This window comes from Vicia villosa, linkage group LG2, assembly GCF_029867415.1.
Source record: "Vicia villosa cultivar HV-30 ecotype Madison, WI linkage group LG2, Vvil1.0, whole genome shotgun sequence".
NCBI classification, from domain to species: Eukaryota; Viridiplantae; Streptophyta; class Magnoliopsida; order Fabales; family Fabaceae; genus Vicia; species Vicia villosa.
This window is the reverse complement of record NC_081181.1, coordinates 158,577,802-158,597,547: the sequence shown is the minus strand read 5'-3', so window position 1 is coordinate 158,597,547 and position 19,746 is coordinate 158,577,802. Positions and strand designations below refer to the sequence as shown.

The 19,746-nt window shown below is 34.7% G+C and overlaps 2 protein-coding genes across 2 annotated transcripts; both read right to left on the bottom strand.

The window, feature by feature from the left end:
• Positions 1 to 849: 849 nt before the first annotated feature.
• On the bottom strand, positions 850 to 4,233 carry LOC131652708 (transcriptional regulator DEF1-like). The gene is made up of 3 exons (XM_058922652.1): positions 3,795 to 4,233; positions 2,831 to 3,109; positions 850 to 2,144 (listed from the first exon to the last, which is right to left on the bottom strand). Exons 1-3 carry the CDS (start codon positions 4,110 to 4,112, stop codon positions 1,032 to 1,034), a joined length of 1,710 nt encoding a protein of 569 aa, XP_058778635.1. The 5' UTR covers positions 4,113 to 4,233; the 3' UTR covers positions 850 to 1,031.
• Positions 4,234 to 14,199: 9,966 nt separating this feature from the next.
• Positions 14,200 to 17,992, bottom strand: LOC131652707 (galactinol--sucrose galactosyltransferase-like). Its single transcript, XM_058922651.1, has 4 exons — positions 16,589 to 17,992; positions 16,022 to 16,199; positions 15,285 to 15,652; positions 14,200 to 14,987 (listed from the first exon to the last, which is right to left on the bottom strand). Exons 1-4 carry the CDS (start codon positions 17,807 to 17,809, stop codon positions 14,424 to 14,426), a joined length of 2,331 nt encoding a protein of 776 aa, XP_058778634.1. The 5' UTR covers positions 17,810 to 17,992; the 3' UTR covers positions 14,200 to 14,423.
• Between the last annotated feature and the right edge of the window lie 1,754 nt (positions 17,993 to 19,746).

The window sequence follows — 19,746 nt, the reverse complement described above, 5'->3', positions numbered from 1 at the left end:
ATGATAGCTTACTCTTAGAATAAGAATATACCTCCTCTTGAACCAAGTTATGTTCGGAGATATATCTCCAAACACACCCATAAAAAGACTCCAGAAGTGTTTCTCCGGATTTTATTTTGAAAAAAATTATATTCAGTGCATCTGGTGATTTCTAAAACTAAGTTATGTTCCGAGATATATCTCCAAACACACCTATAAAAAGACTCCGGAAGCGTTTCTCCGAATTTTATTTTAAAAAAAATTATATTCAGTGCATCTGAAAATGTATCTCCAAATACTTAAGACATTTTAAATATCTCCAAATACGTAAGACATTTTAAATATTTTGTACTAGAGTGACAGGACATAGGAGAATGTATAAATGTGCAATGAGAAATTGCCAAAATATATCACATTTTTTAAATTAGAATGTATAAATGTGCAATGAGAAATTGTCAAAATATATCGCATTTTTTAAATTTATATAAATATATTTAATTGTTACCAAAATAAATAAATAAATAAACATTTTAGATTAGCAGAACATGTGAGGACTACGTCATTTATATGTAGAAATGTTTATAAAATATTGACAATACTACTAAAAATTTATTATTTGCTAATGAAAATCAATATCCATAGATTAAATTAATTAATTAATTAAGTTTATTTAATTTACCTTGATCGGATTTTTAACTGTAATTTTATAAAAACAACATGATTTCTCGTCTATATAAAATCAACTACGTCAAAACAACTTATAATTTGAAGTAGCATTTAGTTTTGTGCCAGAAATTTGAAAAATTCAGAGCAACTTACCAAATCTCCTTTTATTTATTGAAAATATACTGCACAAGATTAAGATAGTAATTAAACCCACAAGAAAGCATAAAACAGTTTCAACTATCCAAGAAATAAGAACAAATGAAAAGAAAGAAAAAAGTGAAAATATTCAATTGGCACAATCCAACCACGCAGTCATCCTTCCTCATAAACCTTAAACACAAAACAAATGATACTTCTATACAAAAGTTCAATTGATTATCGCCATTTTACCGACCAAACCAACCTCTTTGTTGCTGCATATCACCACCGCCTTCATTCATAAGCTTATCCAGCACTGTATTTAAGTCAACTGATTGACCATTCTCTGTCAGCTTCCGAACCGTTGCCCTCACATGGTCTCTAGGGAATCCCATAGTAGCAACTTTTTCAACTACATCGTCAACAGAAACCCTGCTACCAGTTCCAGCAGAACCTGAGCCGCCACTTACTGATGATGCAGTAGGTACTGCTTGTGGGAGAGGGCGGGCAGTTGGGAGCTGTGGGTAACCACTTCCACCACTGGACGCCACAGAGGCGTTAGGTAGTTGTGGTTGTTTACCACCATACTGAGGTGGCCCGCCATATCGATATGGCTCAGCAGGCCCGGGCAATGTACCATATCCAGAAGAATAACTTGAACCAGATCTACTTGATGGTGATTCATATCCTTGGGGCGGTGTCCCGTAGAATTGCTGGGCAGGTGGAGGAGGTCCACTGGGTGGCTGAGATGGTGGTTGGCGGATATTGGGAGGATAACTCTGAGAAGGAACATAAGATGGTTCTTCTAAATGGTGGTGACCCATGGAAGACTGCAGTTGAGGTGGATTTCCGGATGAAAGTGGTGGCTGCTGTTGAGGTAGATGATGTGCTGGCTGAGCGTACTGAGGATGAGGGGTCTGCTGATATTGTTGATGTGGAGGTGCCCCTGGTTGAGGATGTGGCTGCTGAGTTAAAGGCAGCTGGTACTGCTGATTTGGGATTTCCTGAGAATGAACAGGTGGTGGTGGCATGTATGGATCTCTCTGAGGAACAGTTGGGTTTGGGATCTGTGAGTATTGATTGGGAAGTTGAACCGGAGGTGGCAAACCCTGTTGAGAAGGAGGTTGAGGAGGTGCATTAGGGGGAGAAACCACAGGAGTTGACTGTGGAAGGTTAAAAGATGAAGGAAGATATTGTTGAGATTGCTGAGGAGCAGATGAAGCTTGCTGCACAGGATTTGATACTGCACTAGTTTGAGGTTCTGATTGTTTCTCTGTCTTGGAAACTTGGAGTTTTGCCAGTTGCAGCTGAGCTTGAACGATATCTTGTTTGTCTTTGATATCTTGCACCCCTGTTTGCACCTGTATATTTTGTATGTCCAACAAAAGTGTAAAAGATGGACCAATATGAGAATAAATTATGAAAAAACATGAGCTTTTAAGCTTATAGATAGATTAAGTATGAGTTGCGATTATATGCCAATAGCAGGCAACATGTACAAACATAACTATATTAAAATCAGTGTTATACTGTTATTGTTTCTCACAAGTAGCATCTACATAAGGCTCCCTACAAACCATTTATTCAAATAAGCAGTTTGTTCCTTTCAGACTGACGATTAAATAATTCAGCCATAACTGCTTTTTCTTCGGGTTTGTAAATCAAAGGTTGTGTTGTCCATGACTCAATGTAAAAACAAATGCAACCCTGAATTAACAAATTCAGTTCAACACATCTTAAAAATTTGATACGACGTTACAGAAATTTTAAAATAATACTCAATCATGTACGCCAAATACAAAATTATACATACAATCCTCAAATGCCCAGGGCCCCTCCACCATTTTCCCAGCCCTAAGCAAAAATGAGTACCACAGGGCTATAGACTATAGTGCAGCCAAGTTGAAGCTGAGGGAACTTATGGCAATTTTGTAGAGAACCCGAATTAGGGACAAACATAGTAAAATACTAACGCATTCCTAAGATCAATTTCCGTGACAACCTAATAATTCAAAAGTATTTCATTTTAACAGTGTTTATAAAATACCTCAGAAAGAATATTCTCCAACAGCCTCAATTTCCCATCAGTGATTCCATGATTATTTCCAACAGATACCTTCAAATCATCCATAGAACTCTCAAGATGGTGAGTTCTGGTTTCTAGTTGTGTTAACCTCGCACTAACACCTTCCAGAACATGATGCAAATTGTCCATGTGTTTCTTCATTGTTCGATCAATCTCTAACAAAATTGAGGCATCAACAGCACTTCGGTCTTTTTCTACAGTCACCTTTGCAGGTTCAAAAGAATCCAGAGAACTGTACTTCTGCACAAAATAAGGATGAATACTTAATATTTATGAAGAAAATAACACTACACTTAGATGATACGATATATTATTATTTATGACCTACTATATATTGCACAACACTACATATGATCACCAGATTATTCAAATACATGAAACCCCAATGCAATGCCAAAATAACACATAACTCAAACTGCACAATTGAGAGAACAAGGAAAATTCAAGAAGTAAACAATAAACAAATAAATAAAACAACAGATCAGCAGCTAACTCTGAAACTGGCAAGTCACCACTCTTGCAATTGAATCTTAAAATCACTAACATAATAAATAATCATACAACATTCCAATAACCACTTAAATTAATCCTCTTTAGATACATTTAATGGCTTCCTAAATTTAAGAAGGAAAAAGGAAAAAATAAGCCCTCCCCTCTAAAACCCTCTATCCAAACCAAACACACCCTAAAAAAGAACATGCACCACCAATTTTACATTGACATATAATGAGTACTTATCGTCCCACTCTTAAAGAGTAATCCAAACTTTTCAAACAAAAAAAAGCTATTTTTCTTAAAATTACTATAATTAATCACACAAAAAATAGTGAATAACAATCCAATTCAATTCAACTCAACTGCAAAAGAGGATAAAATACCAGGAAGCAATTAGGGCAAAAAAAGAAGAAAAAGTAAGAATATATACTTTGGAGTTGGAATCGGAGTTCCAAGTTTTGGCAAACGAAGAACCGAAATTGGGGGAAGAATCAGGGAGTGAACGAATCGGTTGAAAATCGTAGCTAGGAACGATATCGGCACTTTTGATTCCGTTATTGTGAGTGGATGATGAATCAATTTCTTCGTGTTGTTGTTGATCATCATCATCTTCATCAAGTACTTGTTGTTGTTGGTGGTGACGAGGATGCTTGATTAGGTCGATGAAATCGTTGGTGGAAGGAGCGGGAGATCCGTGAGAGAGATTCAGATCCATTATCTGCTTGTCCATAAACGACGACGTATTCATTGATCGGCGAACTCTATCTTCTTCTTCCTTTGTGATTTTTCTGTTGTTCTGTGAATTAAAATATATATAATAAAATGAAAAACCTCTTTCGTATAACAAACCTACTTTTTCTTAGTCCTTTTACTTCCTACTTCAACCTTCTAAAATCCTAAATAATAGAACAATAAATCTTTTTTATTTTTTTTAATTTGCTTTATTTGAAGAAAAAATATAATATAATTTACTAAATTATCCTTATAAGTAGTTCAATTATAAACCCTCTCTAATCCTAAATAACAAAAAATATACAGTTTTCTTAAAATACATCTTTGGCTGTATTGTATGGCGTTTAAGGTTGTTGTGAATGTGACACAATCTCTAAAAAAAAACATTAACACTTTTTATTTTAGTTTAAAAAAATAAAGAGATTGTGTAGTAAATAATTATGTCCTCTCCAACCAGTGTTTTAAAAACCAGACCGGACCGACCGGACCGGTCGAACCGGGAACCGGCCAGATAACCGGTCTGGTTCAATAGCTGGATCGGGAATGTCATTGAACCGGTACGAACCGGCCAAAACCGGTGTGAACCGCTAAAACTGGAAAAACTGGCGGTTTTTGTGAACCGGTGGTTTAAATGTATTTTTCAATTTTTTATTTATTTTTTACTTTAAAAAATTAAAACAATGTCATTTTGACTATTTTAATTAAAAATTAAAATAAAAAATAAAATAAAATAAATAAAAAATGATTGTAGATGCGGTTGATTTTGTTACAGATAATTTTGATATTGAAAAAGGAGATCCCAACATTGAAATAATTTTTCTTTTATTGAAATTAAATTCAGTAGACAATGAAATTATTTTGTTATAAATTATTCAATTAAATTATGTTGCGATTAAATTTTTGTTTATATTTTATAATTATGTACTATTTGATTGTGTGATACCTGTTGTATAAAATTTGAATTTAAATTATGAATTTGTGAATTTTTTTATAATATGATGTTTTCAAAAAATTTAAGTACTAATTATATTTTATAGGGACTGAATCATCCGGTTCGATAGATTTTATACTTATATAATTTTGTTATAACGACCGGTCTATTCAACCGAGTTATCCGGTTTAACCCAGTTTAGTCATGCGGTTCGATCAGTAATCCAATGGTTCGACCAATAAACCAGTGACCCAGTACCCACACCAATTTAATGTCCGATCCGATTTTTAAAACACTGTCTCCAACTTGCATGATATCCTATTTCTATCCGGAAAAATCTATTACAAATTAATTTTGCTAACTACTCAATATTAAAATACTTGTGTTCTAGTACATAAAAGATTTTTATTATTTTAGAATTGAAAGCAAATTTAATTTATCTACATCACCTATTTACTCTATTGGAGTTGCACTGCACAATCTATTATCTGAGTCGTCGTCAAATTTTTTTTATTTTGTCAGTTCTTTTTGTTAGATTGTCGTGTACGATTGGTTCAGTCATGTTGTTTTGGTGTTGAGATTTTGTTTGCTTATGATTGTTTTATTTTAGACCTATCTGATGTTGTTTTCACGAGTACAATTTGCTGGTGTTGGTGGTGATTTCTTGTTTTTGATCTTTGATTCTTTCCACATATGTTGAGATCTGCAAATTTCAAAGCATTTAGATTTTTTTGTATCGCAGCAATGATTTTATGTTATTTAATACCTGTTGTAGATGTATTATTGTTCTTAGAACTTGCTCGTTACAATTTGGATTTGTTAGACTCGAAATGGTTGTTAAATTTCTTTGATTTTAATTCACGGGGATTATTGAGATGTGTATTGTCTGTATTGGCGGTCATTACATTCACCATTACTTAAAAGATGAGTTTGATTCTTCAACCTCATCTCTATTTCGTTTAGAATGCTTACATCTTTTTACACATAGTCTTTTGCAATTTGGTTTCGGACTCCACGTTCGGTTTGCTAGGTTGTATTTTTTGTGTGTATCTATCTGATTTGTGCTGGATCTTCAACACTTTTATTTTAATTTATTTTATTACATTTCTCATTTATGATTGATATGTGGTTGTTGGATCAAGTTTATGTCTCATCAGTTTCTTTGTATTTTCTTTTTTTTAATGAAATTTTCATTTACTTGAAAAAATTATATATAAAATTATCATTCTTCTTGACATTTTTTTTTACAAATAATAAAATTTTGAAGGTTGACACAAAAGTTAAAGTGAACAATATATTTTATAGATCAAAATATTGGCGTATTAAGAATTAAAAAAAATATTTTTTATTAGCTGAAAAGGATGACTATGATATTTTACTAATTAATATATTTTTAAATAAATTAATATTTTTTGGAAAAAAATTAATATTTAATAATTTTAATTAAGTTCTTTTTAAAATAAATTAATTAAAATATTAAAATATAAAAATTTGGGCCGAAATCCATCCTATTACAATATTAACCCAGCACCCAATTGAGAATTTACTAAGCATGTATGAGCCATATAAAGACATGTAATATTGGTTAAAATACAAATGAATTCATAAAAATTCCACACAAAGTATGAACACAATTTTTTGTGCCACTAAAGTAATAAAATAGTCTCACTAATCAAAACACATTTAATTTTTGTTACTTAAGAAAACTCCTGATTCCTGATTCTTGCAGACGAAGGTATTCTCCGGTATACTCCATCTTTTTCAACTTCAGTGTATCTTCTCTATCATGGTTTATGTCATATCAAGAAAAGATGAGAACACGCGTCTTTATTGTCAAAGTGATTAACTCAAAGCATTTTGTTAAGATAAATGACTTTATATTCTTACTTATACCAAAATCAAACAACCATGATACTTATACGAAACCCAACTTTTTGAAAATATAATGGGGCTTTATGTTCTTAGTAATACCAAATTCAAACATTCATGATAGCTTACGCCAAATAGCACTAGCTAAGTTGTAAAACAAATATTCTCAACAAGCAGCTTTAAAGCTATACAACGGATAATTGTTTTGTTATGTGAAACATAAGAGTTATGTTTTGCCCTCATCAAAATTTTAAACCAATATTACATGTCTTTAATATAGCTCATACATACTTAGTAAATTATAAATTGGATGGTGGGTTGATATTATTATAGAATGGATTTGGGCCTAAAAATATTGTTTTAATATTTTAATTAATTAATTTTAAAAAAACTTAATTAAAATGATTAAATATTAATTTATTTAAAAATATATTAATTAATAAATATCCTAGTCATCTTTACCAACTAATAAAAAATAATTTGTAATCCTAATCACCACTTGCCGCACAGGCAAAAGTGGAGATAGACCACATGAATTCAAAATCCATCAAAATTAATGGATCAAAATAGCAGAATTTGTAATAAGGAGAGTAGGGGACCAATTATTTAAAATGTTCAAACTAAGAAAATCAAAAATACATTTAAACCAAATAAAAATTAAAATTGTTTAAAATTGTTTATATAAAATCTAATATAATTTTTTTTTACTAATAACAAACTAGTAGAACTCACACAAAAGCACAAAGAGACTATACATCAGAGATATGATTTTAGCTTTTAAACATAAAGTTGCAATCGAGTGTGAAAAATAAAAAGTCTATTAGAAAAAATTAACATGTTTAATCATTGAAAACCTTCTTTGAATTCACAAAAAATATTGGTTTTTTCTTTAGCCACCTCCCTATGGGGTCACCCCCAGCGAAAAACCCAAATTACCCCTGCTTCAGAAATGAACTTCCGAAGCATTTTTTAAAAAAAAAAAATTCCACAATTCGGAAGTGCATCTCCGAAAACACCTCATGGGGGGTGTTTTCGGAGATGAACTTCCGAAAACACCTTTGTTCAGATTTTGGGGGGTTTCGGAAATGAACTTCCGAATTATGCAGAAACAGTGTTTTTTTTATGTTTTTCTTAACAGTCTCGTATTTTTAATTAAAGGAAACCGGGAAATAAAATAAATGACATATAAACAGAAAAAACTAATATGATAAAAAAAGTAATATATACAAGCCGATCCAAATCAAAAAAAAAAATAGTGTGCTAAAGATACAATCCGAAAACAAAAAATAAATAAACCTGACCACTACTGGGTGTGCCTAACCCTCTCACCCTGGGCCCTCCTCTGCCGCCTGTATGCCGCCGCATGGCCCGCATCCGTGACGATCATCTCCATCACGGCGACTGCCTCTGGACCGCCCTGATGAACGACACCTCGATCCAACGCGTCCCGCCCAAGCATCTCTATCTGCTGGCAGATCGGCAGGAGATCAATGGCGTGGTCATCCTCGGCCTGCTGGTTCTCCAGGATCTCCTCGTGTGCTGGCCTAGGAGCGCCAGGAGGGTCGGGTGTCAGCAGAGGATGTGAAACCCGATAGAATCATGTGACGTACCCCTCCACACTGTGCCAGTCCTGGGTGACCCGCTGACGACGATACTCCTCCGGTACCACATGATGCTCCCAATCCTCAAACATGGCAGTGAGCTGCACTCTGGTCACTGTGTCGGGAGCAGCCTCGAAGGGTGACCTGGGTATCATCTGCACGAATCCGAACTGCCGCATGCACCGCTCAGGGAGATACCGGACCATGATGGTAGTCCCGCATGCCAACCAGCCAGAATATAGAGATATGCCGTCAAAGGGGACAATCTGAGTGTAGTCGCTGAACGGCCTCCAGGTGACATCGTCGTGCATCGTGCGGTCCAGGTACCCACGGTATGGTCCCACCGCATTGTTCCCCCTCTGGAGAACGTATCTGGCGGCCCTGGGCATGGCGTCAACTTACGCAGGATCGATGTGGAAGCCGTGGATGCGGGAGAAGTAGGAGATGATCCAGCTCTGAAACATAAATAAATACGAAACATAAGTAAATACGAAACACAAATACGAAACATAAATAAATACGAAACAATTTAAATGAAACGTACCGTGAGTAGTGTGCAGGATCCGGTCAACTGCCCCGTCCTCCAGTTGGAGGCCTCATTCAGCTTCTAGTATAGGTATGCCAGAGTAGCTGCCCCCCAGTTCCACTGGTGAACGGTGGTCAAGTCCATGAAGTAGCGGAGGTAGGTCATGTCGACGTACCTCACACTCTTGTCGACAAAGATCGCAACGCCTACCACATGCATGTACCAGCACCGGAGAGCACAGCCACGGTGATAATGTGTAAATAGCTCGTCACCCTCAGCCTCAGCCTCGGCCGCCGCCACCAGGTGGTGCCCGAAGTAGCGGCTCAGTGTGATGAACCGGATATGAGGCCCAGATGTCGTGGCGGACTCAAACTCAGCAACTTCGGGCTCCATACCCAAATAGAGCACCATCCACTCAGTGGCTTCGACCCTCTGGATCCAGGAGTGGGTCAACAGTGGCCCCCTGATCGGCAGGTGGAGAAGACACTGCACATCATGCAAGGTGATCGTCATCTCCCCAACCGGCAAGTGGAAAGAAGACGTCTCCTTGTGCCACCGCTCCACAAAAGCCCCCTGCATGCCGTGGCTGATGGTGGTGTACCCCGTCATGCAGAGCCCACTGAGCCCTGAACCTCTCACAGCGTTGTTAAACCACTCGGCAGTCGGTTTAAACAGACTGAAAATCTTTCGGGTATGGTTCACCATTTTCAACGGCGCTCTCTCCTGTTACAAAAAACAAATAAAAAAGTATGTTAAATATACGGTTAATAAAATATCGAATAAACGTCTAAATTATAAACGGTTAAATTAAAAAAATACCTCTCCCTCCCAGATACGCCGAGCGACGTGGTCGCGGTAGGATATCAGCACGGAAGTGTCAATGGGCCCTCCCGGGTAGCTGTCCTCCTGCTCATCCTCTTCCCCAGGTGGAGGGTCAACATCCGGTACCCCCTCCGGCTCATGGTATGGCACTGCCACCTCCTCCTCCTTCTCCTCCTCCTCTCGCTGGCGGGAAGAAGATACCCGAGCCACCCGACTCCTCGATATAGATGAAGAGGTACCCTCTCCCACGTCCACGGGAACTCGCACACGTCGTCCCCGACCCTGCCCCCGGCCCTTGGTCGATGCCAGCTGCGCCGCCGCCCGCTCACGTCTAGCCGACGCAGTCTGGGTCTCTCTACCCTGTCTGATGCGTGCTGGTTGGTTGCCTGACATGTTTCTGTAAACAATTGAAATCGATTAATATGCGAGACAAAAGAAAAAACAAAAAAAATTGCACTTCTGATACAGTTCGGAAGTTCATTTCCGAAACTGGGAATGAAGGTGTTTTCGGAAATGAACTTCCGAAACACCCCTGCGCAGAAGTTCTCTGCAACCTCCAATGGCAGACCCCAAAATCCTAAATCAAAACTACTTTTATGCCTACTAAACAACCTAATATCAGTACCAACCTATCTTAATGTGATTTTTTCAATTTCTAAACACCCTAATAAAGTAATGAATAATGGATCTAAAAATTGAAATAAAATGATAAACTTACCAATTAGTGTTTGAGATTATTTAGGTTGAGATTGGAAGAAGACTTTGGCAATCTATTTGGTTTTACACTTGCTTGTTGCAGAAATTTTGAAAGAGGATGAGTTTGGAAGAAGATTAGGGTAAATGAATGGGGGAGGGGGACTGTTTTGCTTAATCTGCAAAACGCGCAGTATTTCGGAAATGAACTTCCGAAATGCTGTTTTAAGAAATGAACTTCCGAAATAAGACAATTTTTTCAAAAAAAAAGGCGCTTTCGGAGATGCATCTCCGAAAACACCTTTTTCTTGCATTTCGGAGATGCATTTCCGAAGTCAGGGGTAGTTTGGATTTTTAATCAGAGGTGGGCTAGAAAGTTGGGAGGTAGCCAAAGAAATTTCCAAAATATTTATAATTCATTTATCTATTGCAAGGGTGGCAAATATACCTTCTATAGAAAGCATTCATATTTATTTGATTTTAAAAAAAAAATAGTCATATAATCTAAAAGGTGGTGTGTAATCATTAGGCCACTTGACCCACTCTGTCGGAAAAATGAACTTTCACATAAGAACATAAAAATCAAAAGTTTATTAGATTAGGAGAACTCGAAAAATGCTTCTTCATCTTATTTGAAAGTTATATATCTTTTGTTGGAAGAAAAATGCTTCTTCATCTTATTTGAAAGTTATATATCTTTTGTTGGAGAGATGGTTTAATACGAGGAGGAATTTTTACACTTTACAACTTTCTTTTTTAGTAATACATCTTTGGTGAGAGACACGTCACATACTCAATCAAAATCTTAAGGTGATAGGTGTGTCGGTTCTCCCGCATATAAATGTTCACATCTTTACATTTTTAATCAATGGGGAACTTTCCCATACTACTCACACCCCCTCTCAAGTGTGAGTCTATCCACAATGCTCTTCCTCAAGTGGAAGCTCTTTTATTCATGTACATTTGTACCGCCGTCGACACTTTTCAACGGGACACCTTCTACGGGCATTTCGATACAAATAAGTTGCTTCCTTCACTAGAATTAATGGCTCATGATATCATTGTTGGGATTATTCAGAGGGTTAACACGAGGGAGCATTCTTACACTTTGCGATTTTTTTTTAGCAACACACCTTTTGTGAGAGACACACCACATACTCACCCAAAATGTGGATTCTCCCACTTGTAAAAACTGAAGTCTCCATATTCCTAATCAATATGGGACTTTCCCACACTACTCACACTTGTATTTTTTTTTCAACATCAAAGGCATCCTAATCAATTAACTTGTTTTGGTGTTATCTAAATGAGAAAATGTATCAGCATTTTTTATATAGATAACATTTGGAAACTAAATATGATAGGTCAGGTGGTATCCTCTAAAACGTAACTTTTTATGCAATATCAATTGTTTAATCCCTGTCACACTACATGTCATATATCATTAAACCCTTTTAAACTTCCTCCAAATATTAACTTTTGGTCATGTAAAATGGCTGCTTGAATTTTGTTCATTTTTAATGGTTGTATGTATGGTGCACTCTAATATTGTCAATTAGATAATGCATAAAAGGATGGTGTGTTGAGAGTTCCCCAATCCAGTGTTGTATACGTTGTTGTTGGAAAAGATTTTAATGTTGAACATGAGTTTATGTAACATGCCTAAATGGGTTTGTGCAGAAGTTGTTAAAAAAAGTCTTGGTATAATAATTGGAAGGTCTATTTTTGGTTCAAAGACCAACATTTCTTGATGAGATGTGAAAGAAATGGCCGGTATAAAAAACCAATCCAGAAATTAAAACGTGATGATATGAGAACTAAGAAATGTGGTGTCCTTTTAATTATGCGGGTATCACGTGGAAAAATTATTTTTAATACGTTGTGCGGTGTACAAAAGCATGGACTGAATGACAAGTTAGTTGGTCATCCTATTGTCATTCATTTAGTTTATGATGAAATGGATTATTATTTTTAGATGACAATAAATATGGTTTAGTCCAAAAATATATTCACAACTTTAAAATGAAAAGACTCGACATTGTCTCAAATATCAAGCAAATTTATAATATTTGGCTTAAAAACAAAGAAATATAGGGTACAAAATGTTGGAATAAAATTTGTTCATATTCATACTCCTTTGGGTATACTAATGTTTGATTAAGTGTACAAGTTCATTAAAGCTAGTAAGTAACTTGGTTCTGACCCAATAAATTAGCTTGTGTAGAAGAAGCATGAAATTTAGAGTCCAAAGGATCAGAATCTAGATTTCAAATAAGACCTCAGTGCCAAAATAGACTCATCATCTCATATTCAAATTGATCTTCAAGCGCCTCGCTGGAAACACTAGTACAAACGTTCACTAACCGTACTCTATGCAAAGTATGCTCATGAATTTTGTTTACTAAAATGAAAAAGGGAAAAGAAAGAGAAAGCTCTGGCGCGAATACTTAAACATAAGCGTTTGAATTCCAACCTCTGTAGAAAATTTAGCATTGAAATCCTTTTATTTTAAACATGTGTTTGCGTTGTTCATAGATTTGACATATGTATAATATGTTGAGACGCGTCCAGAGTTCAATCTATGTAATATATGAATATGAATTCCAATATGACGTGTTTAAGAGAGCTTGTTGTGTTTTTAATGCGTCCAAATTTGAAAACTCAAATTATAAGAGTATTTTTAAAGTTTTGCCGAATGTGTGCAAATAAGTCACAAGATGTATTAAAGAACCCCCTTAAAAATTTGGTAGTCTAGGAGGAGTAAAAAAATTTCAGAAAGAATGAGGCCTTAAACAGTGGGCTAGAGATAGTATGGGGCTGGTCACTAATGAGGAATTAACTTGTCACTCCCTCACTTATATCTGATACCCTCCACATTGCACGTTTTTACCATTATATCCTTATCTAAAGTTATCAATTTTTAAAAAGTACGAGTTTTTACTGAAAATTTCAAAACTACACCAAAATTTTCTATAAAAAAATCATAATTTTTCATGAGATTTTTACTAGAAATTTTGAAGCTACATCGAAAAATTTTGGAAAAATACCAGAAATTTCAAAATTTCCGATAAATACTCAAAAAAATTCACCAGCAATTTCGAAATGTGCGTTTTTATCAGAAATTTCGAATTTTTTGGTAAAAACGCTCCTATTTTATACCAAAAATTTTAAAATGTATGTTTTTTAAAATTTTGAATGAACTACCGCAAATTCCGTTTGTATTTTTTAACCCAAATTTATCTATAAATAATTTAAAAATTATCAAAATACAGGGAGATGTCAGATTGGTTAAGGAAAAAAATACTTTCATCCCATGATTCTTTAAAATAAAAGTAGTACACTTTGACCAAACATATGGAATGTACTAGTATAATTTTGCAGTTATATTTTTATATTCATATTACAACACCTTACCTATATGGTAAGTTTTACCTAACTTCTTTGTATTGATACAATATACCATGTTTCTTAGGATGGATGAAATTCTTACATTATTTTCTTAAAGGCTCTTAGGATTAAACATATTTGTCTCATATTGTGTTGAAGTATTTCCAAACATTTGTGTTCAAGTGAGATTTTCCATCAGTAATATATCATTTTAGACTGCATTTAATCTTTCTTCTGCATCTTATGCTAGATATCGTTTACCATCCAAGGAGGGAAAAAAAAAAGTCATTTATATATTGGATAAGTAAAGCAATAAACTTGCTTTTCTAAATGATACAATAATTAAATCCCTCACTAACTTATTTCTTCACATACAGGTATAAAGCAGTTATAAAAAATCCAAATAAGGAATAAACAAATATCCCCTTAACTTAAACATCAAATTGAAAAAACAAACAAAATCATTAGTTTGAAAATGTCTATAATCTAATCCAATGCTCAAAACATATACTGAACAGAAGAAAATTTTGAAGAACTAGGCCATGGTACTTGAATCACAACCATGGAATCTTCATATTCAAAACCAACTTCTTCGCCATCAATTCTACAAATCTTTGGTTTCTCTGATGCAAACACTCTCATTTCACCACTTCCTCTAACTCCAACTTGAACCAAATCTTGAACCTCATCAAATTCCAATGACTGAATTGCCCCTCCATTGTTTAACATATTCACCAAACCAATAGGAGCAAACTTCAAGGACTTTTTAGGAAGTAAAGTGATTGGAGAAACAGTTATAAGCTCAAAATTGAATGGTTCTAAGGAGATTTCTTCAGTGTCTGATTGAGAGAAAATTTTAAGCTTTTTGGCTTGGCTGAAATATAGAGCAAAAAGTTCTACACTTTCAATGGAAATTGGATTTTTCCCACTCTCCCATTCAATGTCTTTGATGTTGATCTTAGTTGATATCAAATGAGAAAATTCAGATGCACATTTGTTTGATCTTATGTCGCGAAACCATCCTCCTCCTTGACAATTAAACACGCCAAGAACTCCGGTGTACTATTACAAAAAAGAAACAATATTGTCAAAACGCAGATTGCGAAAAATAAATATTTTTAATGACAAATTATTAATAGTTAAGATTATATTTAACACGACAGTTGGGCTAAACGTATATAAAATTAAACATAGATTGAGTTAAGCGCAGCTTTAATCCTATAGATATAGTTGCAAAATGAAATAGACCATAGATGATCAGATAGTTTCTACGCGCCCATAATGATATGATTGAAAATTTGGATCAATTCAAATTCAAATTGTAATATATTGTTATGAAATTGAGGAGGGAAGGTTCACCTTGTTGAGGTTCCATATTTTGAGCATTGTTTTGCCATCATGTAAAGGGTCAGCAAAGAGACAATCCTTAGTTGGTAGGGCATAATATTCACACCTAAGGATAGTACCATCAGGCAAAGCTAAGGTTTTGAGAAGTTCAAAATTGTGATTTCCAACAGTGTCACTTATGTAAATAGGTCCACCAGATATGGCTCTAGAAGCTGCATGAAAAGAAGCACAAGGGTGTGTAGATTGAAACATATCCCAATCCGGTTGAATGAAATTTCCCATCCATAAACTATTGTATGCACAATGCACCATGTGACATCCTTGTAACCAATATGTACCATTTGGATCACCATAAGGGTCAGTGCACCAAAAGTCATCACCTAAAAAACAAATCAAATTTTTTAACTACGCTTTCTTCACACGCAATAAAAATTGAAGTTTCACGTGAAGATACGTATAGAAGTGTCATGTGATGCACATGTACGTGTGTATTATTAGTTAAGTCAAGAAAGTTGATTTGTGTAAAAATAGAATAGAATTTATTTTAATAAGAAGATTGATGCATTTAGATCATTGTTGATTGTTCGATTTTGATCCGATAGTTTAAATTAAAATAGATTTTATTTTTTTGTTTTATAATTTCAAATACAAATTTAAATAAACTTAAATATGAATTGCCTGATCATGATCAAACGGTTATTAATACTTCAAATGCGTGAATGTGTAAAAGGTTTGTTTGTGTGACATACCGACACGACCGAGGGATATAGCTTCGGTTCCAAGCAACATGAAATCATTGCAATGTTCCATACTAGCAATGACACCATTACCATTGAAATGTTTCTTCACTGAAGTTGTGAGAGCTTTGTAATATGCTTTTGCTAAATCAACTCTACCACCATACTTCTCACACACCATCTCTAGCAACTACAAAAAAAAACATCAACCAAAAATGAAAATGTCAAAAAATAATAAAAACTTACTATATTAAGAAAAAGGTTCCTTCAAAACTTGTTTAAATGAACTTATTAATCTAAATCCATTGTAACACAATAAAGTCAATAAACAAAAAAAATGATCGATAAGATAACGTACCGACCAAAAGATTATGGATAATTTGACCCTACAACCAACCACCTATTATTCTATTGGCTTAATTTTTGACATATGCCGACATAATTAAAGAATATGTAAATTATTATAATATAATGCAAGGTGGTTTAAAATATGTTTTTAACACCTTATTTCCATTATTTAGCTAAATACAAAAGAGTGTAAAATATGGTTGGACTAATAATCAAAAGAGGAGTACTTACATGGATGACATCAACCTTGACTCCATCAATTCCAGACTCTTCCAAAACAGAATGAATACCTTCATACATTTGATCAACCAAATGAGGAGGAACCAACGCTACACCATTATTAACAATCTTATCCACAGCCAAATCTTCCATAGTAGTTTCCAATCCAACCGTCAATTTAGGTTTCTCCACAATAGCTTCTGGTAAACCCTCAACACCGGGTCTTATCCCACCCCAATAACCACACAAAGCATGCCACACATACACATACTCAACACTCTCAAAATCTTTCTTTAATTCCTTAACAAATCCACCTAACCCTAATCCATTTTTATAATCTTTAAATTTATAATTTTCATCAAATTTAATTAACCTACATGGCATCTGTTCACCCGCGTCCGTCCGATTAATCCCATCGTTAGTATCAATCGGATCATCATCATGTGCGATAGATTGCCAACCATCGTCGATTAAAACAAAGCCAGGTGGACAGCCACCATTGGTTAAATCTTTTACTCCTTCCCAAATTCCTTGAGGGTGTACCTTAAGATAAAATGCATCCCATGTACACCATCCAAATTTCTCCACTATGCCCGGAACAGTTTTTTCTTCTAGAAGCTTGAAAGTTCCCAAGTGGTCCCTCACAGTTTTCATTGCTTCTTTTACAAGCTTAAATGGATCGTTACCCGCGTGAAGGTAAACGACAGTGTCGTATTGAGATTCTGTTATGGAAGTTGAACCACTCTCGACGCAGACTAAAACGTTGTCGTTTTGATCGGATTGTAAAGAAGCGCGAAATGGACCTTCTATTATTGGGAGAAATAGAACATAGGGTCGACATGTGTTCGGATCCGAATCTGGATTCGGATCCGAGTTTTGGAGCATGAGAAATTGAGTTTCGGTTTCGATGTCTTTGCCGTTTGAACCGGTCCAGAGAGTGGTCCACCATACTTTGAACCGGAATATGCTTGTGAAGTTTATGTTTTTGAGTTTTCCAATGGGTGCCACGTGGCGGGGTTTTGGTTCGGTGGTTTTGAAGCCGAGGAAGCAGCCGTTGGTGGTGGATGAAGTGGTTGTGGTGGTTATGTTTTTGGGGACATCAGAGAGGATGATGTGACTGTTGATTTTTAGGGTTGACTCGGATAAGGTGAAGGTGAAGGGTGAATTGGAACATGTGTTAAGGTGGTGGGAGTTGTTTTTGTTTGAGTTTAAGGTTGGATTTGGAGGAGACATTTTTTGAGGTTTGGGTTATTAAGTTAACGTGAGTGAAGAATGGTGTTAGTGTGAATGAATGAATGGAATAAAAGGGAAGTGATAGTGGTTTGATATATGGTGTGTTTTTGTGTATTTGATGAAGTGAATAAAAAGTTGTTTGTGGTTAGGTTTTGAAATTTGATGAGGGATGAATGAGCAAGAAATGGATGTGTATTTATAGAGGAAAAGAATATGAATAGTCATGCATTGAGTGGGACACATACGAAGGTGTGGTGAAGGTTGGTTTTAAATTTATATTAGTTTTTTTTTTATTTTCATGTGTTTTTATGATGAAAAATGCTCAACCATTATTTTATTTAGGTTTAAATACACTTTTCGTCCCCGTAAGTTAGCGTGTTTTTGGTTTTCGTCCCTGTAAATTTTTTTTTTGGGTTTTAGTCCCTATATTTCAGTTTCGCGTTCGTTTTAGTCCTTAAAAACAAAATCCGCAGGCAGATTTTCCTGCGGATTTTAGCTTTAGGGACTAAACCTCAAGCAAAAAGTAAGATATAGGGACTAAAACCCAAAAAAAAAACTTACAGGGACGAAAATCAAAAACACGCTAACTTACAGGGACGAAAAGTGTATTTAAGCCTTTTATTTATCATGATCCTTATTAAAAAAAAATTATAATAAATTAAAAATTATCTATTAAATTAATGACATGTACAATTTTGTGTTTTTTATTCAAATTCTTTTGTATTAAGAACAATATTCGGAGAATACCGAATTCGATTTTTGACAGAAACAACGTTTGGCTAGTGCACGTGCCTCCGTAGCACGAGCCGGATTAATCGATCTACTATATAGGTCAGAATCGGTGCAAAAGCAAAAATAAATAAATAAATAAATAATATTACTCTTTTATAATTGGTCTGCGTGTTTCTATCTTTCATTTTCTTCTCTTTATTTTTACTCTAAAATAGTATTTTTTTATTTTAATATTTTATTTGTATCATTGTCAAATATCCTTAACTATGTATTTTTATGATAAAGTTGAATACATCGACTGATCGACATAATAATAATAATAATAATAATTTAGTAAAAATATTATTTTTTATAGTGAATTAATAAATTAAACTAGTTAATTTGAGACGAAAGAAAATTATTCTCCGTTACGCATTAATACAAATGATCATGCTGTTTCAAAAGTTTTTTTTGAACGGTGATTTTAATAGACTTGTTATTATTCAACTTTTAAAGTGATAAGAACATTAATAATGACCACTGGCCAGTGGCCACTGAACAGGCATCTCTATTATTAGCTATGTCAATGTAAAGTGCACAGAGGATTTAAGCATTATCATTCCTGTTTTTATCTAGAACCATCTCAAATTTGTGAGATTTTACTTAAAAAGTTGAAAATTTCTCTTGAGTTGTGGATGTTTCAAAGAATTATATTTCACTACAAATTAAATGTCAAATATCTACATGAACATGAAGTTCATTTTTGACATAATTTAATCATAAAAAGTATGAGGTCTTGTAACGTAAAACATCTTCTATATATCCTAAAAGATGATTGTATTCTCGCCTCTCTATATCAATATCGCTTTCAATGGGAGTAATAATTTATCACTTACCCTATGCCTCCAATTAAGAGCAAGTTTCTTCGTCCTGCCCGTCCTGCCCCTCCCTGTACACACCCATAAAAATTATATATATAATTTTTAAAATACATATTTTTTCATAATAACAAAAAATAATAATTAAATACATATTTTAAAATAAAGATAATAAAATAAATTCCATAGGTCGGGGTCGGGATGAGAGTGGAAGCCAGTACTAGCATCTTTTACCTCCGCTCCCATAATTAAAAACTAAATTTTCTCAGCATTCGACTTCAGTTAAATTGATTTTTCCCATTTAATTTAGGACAGGGTGACCAGATCCGGTTGGAAGCGAATTTTTTT

What these genes read in the sequence shown, in the direction of transcription:
- LOC131652707 (XM_058922651.1), bottom strand. Translation starts at nt 17,809, where the DNA reads ATGTCTCCTCCAAATCCAACCTTAAACTCAAACAAAAACAACTCCCAC. An exon ending in TCAAGGTTGATGTCATCCAT is followed by an intron (nt 16,200 to 16,588) that starts GTAAGTACTCCT and finishes TTTTTTTTGTAG; the next exon opens with TTGCTAGAGATGGTGTGTGA. An exon ending in AAATATGGAACCTCAACAAG is followed by an intron (nt 14,988 to 15,284) that starts GTGAACCTTCCC and finishes TTTTTGTAATAG; the next exon opens with TACACCGGAGTTCTTGGCGT.
- LOC131652708 (XM_058922652.1), bottom strand. Translation starts at nt 4,112, where the DNA reads ATGAATACGTCGTCGTTTATGGACAAGCAGATAATGGATCTGAATCTC. An exon ending in ACTCCGATTCCAACTCCAAA is followed by an intron (nt 3,110 to 3,794) that starts GTATATATTCTT and finishes TATTTTGTGCAG; the next exon opens with AAGTACAGTTCTCTGGATTC. An exon ending in TGGAGAATATTCTTTCTGAG is followed by an intron (nt 2,145 to 2,830) that starts GTATTTTATAAA and finishes CAAAATATACAG; the next exon opens with GTGCAAACAGGGGTGCAAGA.